Source organism: Rhagoletis zephyria, unplaced genomic scaffold (assembly GCF_001687245.7).
Source record: "Rhagoletis zephyria isolate East Lansing unplaced genomic scaffold, Rhagoletis_zephyria_1.1 Rzeph_scaffold_02364, whole genome shotgun sequence".
NCBI lineage: Eukaryota > Metazoa > Arthropoda > Insecta > Diptera > Tephritidae > Rhagoletis > Rhagoletis zephyria.
The window spans coordinates 33,833-43,613 of record NW_016159448.1 but is presented as its reverse complement, the minus strand read 5'-3'; the positions used below and the strand labels follow the sequence as shown (position 1 = coordinate 43,613).

Below are 9,781 nucleotides of genomic sequence, written 5' to 3'. Positions count from 1 at the left end.
TCTGAGTCGTAGAGCGCTTTTAGCTGCGATACTTTCAACATATATCTCTATACGTGGAATATCCAGCAGGGTCTCTAGAGATGCCTGGGGCGTTGAATAAATCGCACTGTCGTACGGGATGGCACCTCTGAGAGCGGATCAACTTCTAGTCGTGCGTTGGCCCAAAGTTCATCTTGGTTGCGGACGCAGTTTGTTAGGAAGTCTATCAACTCCTTGTTACCGCATCCAATAACTTTGACTCCCCTCTGCCACTTGGCTCCATCAAACATACCAATGTTGTTGTTTTTGGTACGCTGGATTTCGCCAAGTAGTGCCCTCATAATCTTTTGTTCCAGAAGCAACAATTTTTCCGTCGGAATCTTTCCTTCCGGGTGATTCCCTTCTATGATTGCTACCTGGAGCTCTGGTGCTGAGCATAAGGTCGATGAAGTTTTCACCCGCTTCTGCTCAGGCTGTGTCTTCTTGTCGCCAGACAAAAAAAAATATTCCGATGAACTGATAACCTCCTCCTTTTTTGGAAGTCGGTTAAAAAGCAGATAAATTTGCCCATAAATACGTTCGATATATGTATGACTTTCAATTTTTATTTCCGCGGTAGACCTTCCAATTGAAACACCCATATGTAATAATAAGGATTAATCAACATTAAAGTTTTGAAATAAAATTTTCGAGGGTTTTTTTATATGCCAATCCCTCTGAGAGTAGAGTAGAGTACAATGCAAAGCGTACTTATTGAACGTTATGCGGCAAATGTACTTGTGTTAGCCTTTAGCATATATTAGGAATGTTTTTTAGGTCCCGAAAATGCCGGAATTCTTGCCAAATAATCCCGGGATTTTCGGGATTTGTAATTTGCACTAATGGCAATAATAGAAACTTCTTTTCTTGACCAGTATTGGCTATATTTATTTTTTTTATTTCATACTATATTTTTTATAAATTTAATACTAATATTTTTTATAAATGGCTAGCTTATTATACATACGGTGACCATAAATATGTATGCGAGCCGAATACGGAACAAAAAATAATTGCTCATTTTTTCCATAAAAGCTAACAGATCTTAACACCTTCTTAAATGATCTTAGATATATATATTAGCCCACAGCATGCTTGTAGTACCATGACATGTAGGATATATTTCTCGATATTTTTACTCTACAAAATTTTTTACAAAAGTTTCAATAAATTTTTGTACGATAAAGTGCAAGTTTTAAGTAGCTAGGACTTACCGTTAATTTTTGGCAATTTTTTTTGTCGCTGGTGCTACGCATTTTTGTCATACAAAGTTAATATGCTGGACAATTTGTTGATAGGGAAGCAAACGAGCAGCACGTTGCACTTGCACTATATTATACTCACTTTTAATGAGCTACAAAACGCAACCAAATTTTTTTTTATAATGGTTCTGATTAAAAAGTTTGAAATTTTGGTGGAAATTTGCGGAATTAATTATCAGTTTTTGCACAAAGTCGGAAATTTGGATTTATATGGTTTTTGTTAGGAAATGCTTTGCATAAAAAAAATAATAAACATTAAATAAACAAAAGAAAAATAGCCGAACCTTGCTAAATGTAGAATCCTTATTTATAATTTAGTCACTGTATGTGTTCCTTGATTCGAAGGATGGAGAAAGTTACGATCATATTCCACATCATTTAAAACTGGTTCATAGGTATGCCATTTTAATGAGCTTTTAAAGAGTCGAAATACCGAACCCCGAATACGGGATAAATTCAGGACATTAAAAGAAATACAGAACATTTGGCGTCCCGTATAAAATAAATTAATTGCCAGGACAATTGCTCAAAAAAGAAGACTGTCCCGTATAATACAGAACGGATGGTCACCGTAATTATACATATAATACCGTGCGATTGTAAATTTTACACACAAAAATCAATATATTCGCGAAACCATGGGCCAAATATTATAAAATTGTATTTTAGTTTTTCACTTTGACGTCAGTAATTCAAAATGATTTAAACATTTTAATGAAATGTGCTTAGAGAAGAAGTGTGGGTATCAAATTAAAGAGGAAATTCTGTAGAATTTATTGAAAATGTCCCTTTAAAATTTTATCCTTGAAATTTCGCAATATATGTTTCGAATTTCGTCCTTCTAACTATATCAGCTAAAAAAATTACATATTCGTCCTTGTGAATCCAAAAATTTTTAACTTTTTTAATTTTAGAGAAATTTCCTCTTTCATTTGGTACCTATATTTTTATTCTACTTTGCATTGAATTTTTTTTAAATAATTTTTGGAATTAATCACATCATTGAAATTGCAAAGTCATTTAGAATAAATCCTTCTAACTTTATCAGCTTAAAAAATTACCTAGTCGTCCTTGTGAATCCAAAAAACTTTTAATTTTTTAAATTCTAAAGAAATTTCCTCTTTCATTTGGTACCCATATTTTTATTCCACATTGCATTGAATTTTTAAATAACTTTTGGAATTAATCATATCTTTGAAATTACATAGTTTTTTAAAATAAATCCTGACGTCAGAGAAAAAAAATAAAAACGCCGCTTTTAATAAAAAAAGTGGGTTTCAAACCTATTTATTTATTATTTATTTTATGGTAGGAGAGGTAGAAGCAATTTTTTCGATTTAAGTTGTTGAAAAGTAATGAATATCTTAAACCCGGGACTTACCCCGCGATCCCGGGATTGTGATAACGACATCCCGAAAATCCCGGGATCGAAAAAGGCGAAAAAATTAACATCCCTAGTATATATACATATACAATTGCAAAAGAAAGTCATATACCTTACGTTTCTATGTGCATACATATGTGAGCTATTCTTTTTTAAGTCGGACGGATTTCGTAAAAAAAATTATGTCATGTCTCCGATTCGCTTTGTGGAAAAATGCTGTTAACGAAGCGATATTCTCCCGAAATCCGCAATAAAATCTGCGTTTTACGAACTTTAGTCCTACATTTGGCACGCCCATGTTTAGGGGTTTGTCGCCTTTAAGAAAAATCTTGCCGTACAAATATTATACCTGGATAGGTATTCTATCGGAACCTGCAACAAAATTTAAATTCTTGCAAAAACTCGATGTTTAACAACTTACTAAATATATCTCAGCATAAGTTTTGGAAAACAAATTTAAAAAAGTTTTAATTCTCACAAAATAAACCATCTCGTCATAAAGAAAGATATTTTAAAAATAGTTCTTGAAAAACCCCTATTTTTTTAACCACGTTTTTGATAGAGAATTAAACAAGGATTACGATGGTATACTTTTAAAACCCTAACGGCGTTAAGATGAAGTCTCTACGATTGGCCGGAGATATAACGATTCGAAGGAGTACATGATTAGTCAGAATCACGAAAAAATTCAAACCTTGACAGATCATACTCCAAAGAAAAAAGTGAAAAAAAATCCTCGGACACGTGTTAGCTTATTTCATGTATAGAACCCATAAAAAAAATTTGAAGCCAATCGAAAGTGTGACACCAAATTTGGTGTCCGATATGAAAAAGAATGTCTCATGTATATCATTAATATTAAATAACTGGAAATTATATCTTCTTTTTTAGGAACCAAGTGCAAATGAATATGAATGCGTACAACAATTATCATCAATACAATAATGCTACCAACAGCTTATCCTCACAAATACGGGGCAACCTAGCAGGTTCACGGCGAAACTCTCTAAAAGGTTATTCGGCGCCACCACCTCCACCCATGCCACCGACAAACATTTTTTATCGCAATGATGAAATGTATTCACGAATGCCGTCGCAAAACCAAAACAATTTGAGCCGCTTGAATCAAAACTACCAACAACGTGCTGCGTTTATACCTCCGGACCCGGTGAGAGAGTTGAAGGACATAGTTCGCCGTTCCAATGATGAGGATGTAGGTTGGCTAGACTATATTTGTTGAATTAACTACATATATTTAAACTTCTTTTTTAATTTCATATTGCCGTATCCCGGTTAGAGTTCTGAAGATCCACCTTTTAATTTCAAATCTTTGCTTCGCAAAACCAATTATTCCCACCCTGACTCAACTGTATATGAATTCAATGGCCACATGTCAAACAATAATAACGAAAGTATTGGCTTTCAGTCATCAAAACTGAGCCTCATGGGACGTCGACTTGATGATTTCAACAATTCGCCATCACAAAAGGTTCTAATTGATCAGGTTAAATTTGCAAACCGTGGACCTCCTTTGAAACAAAGTACCACCGCAGTTGGAAAAAGCTTTGAAAACACAAACGCCAAGTCATTCGAGGAAGCTGGCTCATACGTGGAGGAAGAGATTGCACCAGGCGTTACCTTATCTGGATATGCAGTCGATATTTAATACGCATACATATATGTGCATACATAGGTATCCCTTACTTATTTCAAATTACGAATTTACCAACTCCGATTTACTATTGAAGCACTTGACGTACATACATATCGACGGTGCTTTAGCAACACCTCGTATCATCACTATAGAAATCGTATCTCATAAAATTAGTTCAGAATGGGCCTTCAAATACTATGATTCATTACGTTATACATAGTCTTAGTGCCGGTTATTCAATGTGTGGTTAACACAAATCGGAAGTAGAAGCTCGTGTTAAATGCTTCGACTGCTTTATCGATCACATGTTATATGCATGATGTCGAAATCGCCGATAATGTTGTTTAACCCGGATCACCCTGTTGTTGCCATATGGCAACGTGCGATAGACATGTTTTTACACGATCATAACATGCAAACGAATGCAGATACCGTTACTTTTAAGAATATGCTCGACGCGTAATTATTTCTTCTTTTGCGCAAAATATATTTGGCGACAGTTCGTGTTTGTGAGAGCTAGCGCTTCGTAGATAAAACGCAAAATGTTGAGTGTAAAAAAAAGGGTTACAAAAAAGTAAGTGCATCTAAAATGTGTTCTAATTATCTTAATCGTTTTAATGAATGTGATTTTTTTAGTGTTTGTTAGGAGTAATAACGTGTTTGGGGTTTTTTTTAGTTTTTTATGCGTGTGTCCATATGGCAACGCCAGGTAGGCTAGGCTACTGGTGTTGTTGTAATGTTTTTTTGTGTGTTTCGGTAGTTTTCTTGTTTTTTCTAGGTTTCTTAAGGAATAATTTGACTGTAGATAAATAAGAAACATCATTTAACATTCTCCATTTTTTTATTTTTTAAGACCACTTTCTTTGCAAGAAGCACCAGACTTTTTAGAAGAATTATGTTCTGACGACGAGAGCGGAGCTCCAGCTAATGCGCAAGCACTATATATTCAGCCACCCCGTATTGAGGGGGATTTAAGTGGCGAAGATTCAGGTGACGAGGATGGTGGACTACAAGACAATTTATGCCCAGCGCAGCTAAAGTCAGGCAATTGTTTTGGAAAACGGTCGTCGAATAGAAAGTCTTGATGGCGAGCAAACTTGCCTTGGTACTGAAATCGATGACGAGCCTGTTTTATTCGATATACTGGACGATTGTTTGCCGAGCTCATCAAAGAGAATATGTCGTGTGAATCCATCAAAGCCTGATGTTCCAATCCCACCAGCTAACAAAGAAAGAAATTTCACCTGGCGTACCACTAATTCGATGGCAGTTTTTCCCATTTTCCCTGAAACAAATTATGAAGACTGTCGAGGACTTAGTCCTCATGAACTATTCGAAAAGTTTTTCAACGATGATTTGCTTGAACACATATGCAAATGTTCAAATTTTTACGCTACTCATCATCAAAAACGGTATGAAGAACTGAATGTGGGAGGTGAGGACTTGTTCAGCGGTTTTTATATCCCTAATCCAATATTTACATATTATTTCAGAACTGCGTGTGTTCATTGGGATTTTGATTATGACTGGTTACAATCAAACAGGGTCCTTTCGCGATATGTGGAGTAACTAAGATGGTCTCCGTATCGGAATGGTATTCAGTGCTATGCGAAGAAACCGCTTCGAAGAAATAAATTATATGCTTCATTTCACGCCATCAATATGCAAACCGAAAGATAACTCTGACAGATATGACTCCCTATGGAAACTACGTCCACTTACAGACCACATCAAGGCCAAAATTATAGAAAACTTCCACCCAGAACAAAATATCTCATACGACGAGAGTATGATTGCTTATTTCGGGCGCCATGGCTGTAAGCAATTTATAAAAGGGAAGCCCATTCGCTTCGGATACAAGGCTTGGTCTCTATGCACACCCAGTGGATATATGATCAACTTTGAAATATATCAAGGTAAAAACCCGAGGTCAGATACTAAATATGAGGAAAGTTTTGGTACTTGTGCGGCGCCACTCCTATGTATGATAGACGATTTTGCAGATGGCGTAAAAAAAATCCCATTTTCTTTTTACTACCATGCTACTGGTACGGTACGAGAAAATAGAATGCCCAAAAATTGTCCAATTCCACATAAAAAGGAATTGCGAAAAAAACAGCGAGGCTATTACGAAAGTGTGGAAATGAAAGAAACAGGAATTCATATTACTAAGTGGGTGGATAATGCGGCGTGTCTTGCATCTACTTGCTTCGGTTGTGAACCAAAATCAACAGCATCTCGGTACAGCAGGCATGTATAAGAAAGTACCAGTTCCACGTCCTTGCGTTGTAACCGAGTACAACAAATATATGCCCGGTGTTGATCGATTTCATCAAAATGTTTCAGGCAATCGCATTTCATTTCGAGGAAAAAAGTGGTGGCATTGCATTTTTACATGGCTTATCGATGCCAGTGTTCAGAATAGCTGGCTACTTTATCGACGCGTTGGTCAAAATAAAACACTAAAAGAGTTCAAGCGAGATGTAACAACTTATTACTACAAGCACAACGATACCAAGCCAAAAGTGTTTCAAAAGCCATCGGGGAAGCAAATGAGTTCGGTAATAGAAACTCTCCGTTATGATCGGACTGATCAATTCGTTATTCCAATAGATAAGAAGCGACGATGTGTAGGAGATACATGCAAATCCACCGTGCGAACAGCTTGTAGAAAATGCGATGTTGGACTCAGCTTACCATGCTTTGAATCGTATCATATGAAACCATAAATTCTACTTTTTTTAATTAAAAAAAAACTTTATTATTTATTTATACAAATGTTATTAAAAAAAACCTACACTTTTCTGCTTTGAATAAACAACCTCAAAAACGGCTGTTAATTTCTTGAAAGGCATACATATATGAGATGTAAACCAGTGCCCTAGTCTACCTAGCGTTGCCATATGGCAACAGGACATTCTAAGGATCCTAAGTGCAGGACCTAAAATTTAGTGATGCAGTTTTTTTACTTTACTCATAAGGATTATGCTCCTGAAAAATCTTTATGAAACTACAAAAAAAAATTACGTAGGGTGATACGGGTTAACTGGGAGGTAGTGATAACCAGACATTGAACAACCGGCCCCTAATTAACTGAAAAGTACCTAATCTTCAACATTCAGATCAAAAAGTTCTTAGGAATGAATTTTTGTTATTAAATAATAGAGTTTATTGGTGTTACTGTGGAATAGAGATCTCTGGGATACGAGGTTTTGTCAAACTACCGTCGAAATGCATACAGATATCTATGAATGTATGTATATACATATGTACTTGCGCTGAAGTCGAGTCATTAACTTATACCCATACTTGGATGATGTGCTGCCTGTGAAATGTGGGCATTGGTCGAAAATTCAATTTAATTTTTTATGGAGTACTAGCAAACCCGGCGAACTCCGTTTCGCCACCAGATGGCTTCATTTCTTGTAACATTTCGTTTGGGCATTAAAAGATGAAGAAAAATTATTTTTTTTTTGTCTCTAAGTAAAAAATCTGAATCGAAGCGTTATACGTGTCCGAAAATTATCTGTTTCATTGAAGTGCTCTTTGGTAAACCACATTTTTTGTTTTTTGGTCTGTCGTTAACACAAACAAAGCGGATGGTTTCCCAACTCGTGAACACGCAACGTATAGCTGCCCATGTGCAAAACAATGATTTTCTAAATTTATCCCGGAAACACTAAGCGATTGGCCTTGCGACTTGTTATTTGTCATTGCGAATGCAAGGCGAACCGGAAATTGCTATCTTTTGAAGTCAAACGGAACTGAACGACAATGTCTCGTGATGTAGTTGGATCGCCAACAATAATTGCAGCAACATCATCAACGGTGGGTGCATTGAACCTTCGTACATGTTCACCTGTTGGGGTACGATCCGCTCTTATGACAAATTTGTGCGTATCCGATGGCATTCGTTCCAATGCTGTTTTGAACATATTAACCTCAGCGTTATTAGCGTGAAAAAATGCTTGCAACTGTTCCATAATTCGTCTCTTTAACTGTTGTGTTCCCTGTATATTGCACCGCACATTCAGCTGATCCACCATCGACGAAATGAAATATATTTGCAGAAATTGATGGGGTTCACCTGCTGTTGGCGCCATTGAACCATGCAAATGATATATTTGTCCTTGTATNGCCAAATGATATATTTGTCCTTGTACCTTTGATGGCAAACAATTAAGATAAAATAATCAATTTAATTATTTTTGAAGAATATGGTGTGACTTCTGATCGTGTGATGGTGTATATTTAGTTGTTATGTGTTGCAATTGATTGTGTTGGTGTGATTGATTGGTGTGAGTGATTGGTTGTGTGTGTTGTATCTTTTACCTTGCAAATCGGCATGAAGCCGCCTTCTCGAATGATATTAGCTACAAAGGAAGTCATGCGAAAGCCGTTATTGTATTCAAGGATGCGTTGAAGAAAATGGTTGGAATCGGGATCAGTTCCATCGAACAATGATTTCAGTGGCTGTGGTGGTGTAAGTAATGGATCCAGTTTGACTTTTCCACTTGCGCAGCACAATCCAGCCGTTTCTCTTTTAAACTTTAACGCATTGCAATATCGGCATACAGTCGTCATTTGTCCAATATCTAAATTGTCATCATCACTGTAGTTCGCAGTGGGATCATATTGGAATGCCCAGCGGTTGTATGATGCCAATGATCTTCGTGTGCTCACGCGTTGTCTCAATCGGGCATTTTCTCTTATTATATTTTGTCTTTCTTCGCTTAAGTTCTGTGAATACACTTGTTGCTGGCTTGCACGTCTTGTGCGGCGGCCGATGTTCACACGTCGTCCTCTCGGCATTTTGGACTATGGACAGACAGGTGAATTTAACCTCGAATGCACGATCCAAATAATTTGCACAGTTCAACTTACCACCTTAAGGACAAATGCCTGCTGTTGAAGTTGAATAAAAATTTGCACAATACGCGTAATTGATTTGATGGTTTCCAATTTAACTGTTAGGAAACGAAGAACTTAACCTCAATGTCACAATTTCAATATGGAGAGACTGGTGAATTTTACCTCAAATGCACGATCCAAATAATTTGCACAGTACAACTAAGGACAAATGCCTGCTGTTGAAGTTGAATAAAAATTTGCACAATACGCGTAATTGATTTGATGGTTTCCAATTTAACTGTTAGGAAACGAAGAACTTAACCTCAATGTCACAATTTCACTATGGAGAGACTGGTGAATTCAACCTCAAATGCACGATCCAAATAATTTGCACAGTACAACTTCAACTTACCACCTTAAGGACAAATGCCTGCTGTTGAAGTTGAATAAAAATTTGCACAATACGCGTAATTGATTTGATGGTTTCCAATTTAACTGTTAGGAAACGAAGAACTTAACCTCAATGTCACAATTTCACTATGGAGAGACTGGTGAATTTAACCTAAATGCACGATCCAAATAATTTGCACAGTTCACTACCACCTAAGGACA

At 36.5% G+C, this 9,781-nt stretch overlaps 1 protein-coding gene across 1 annotated transcript; it reads left to right on the top strand.

Annotated features, from left to right (window-relative positions):
• The first annotated feature begins 3,559 nt into the window (after window positions 1-3,559).
• On the top strand, window positions 3,560-4,546 carry LOC108366664 (neither inactivation nor afterpotential protein C-like). Its single transcript, XM_017621125.1, has 2 exons — window positions 3,560-3,877; window positions 3,962-4,546. The coding sequence occupies exons 1-2, from the start codon at window positions 3,569-3,571 to the stop codon at window positions 4,328-4,330; spliced, it is 678 nt and encodes a 225-aa protein (XP_017476614.1). The 5' UTR covers window positions 3,560-3,568; the 3' UTR covers window positions 4,331-4,546.
• The last annotated feature ends 5,235 nt before the right edge of the window (window positions 4,547-9,781 follow it).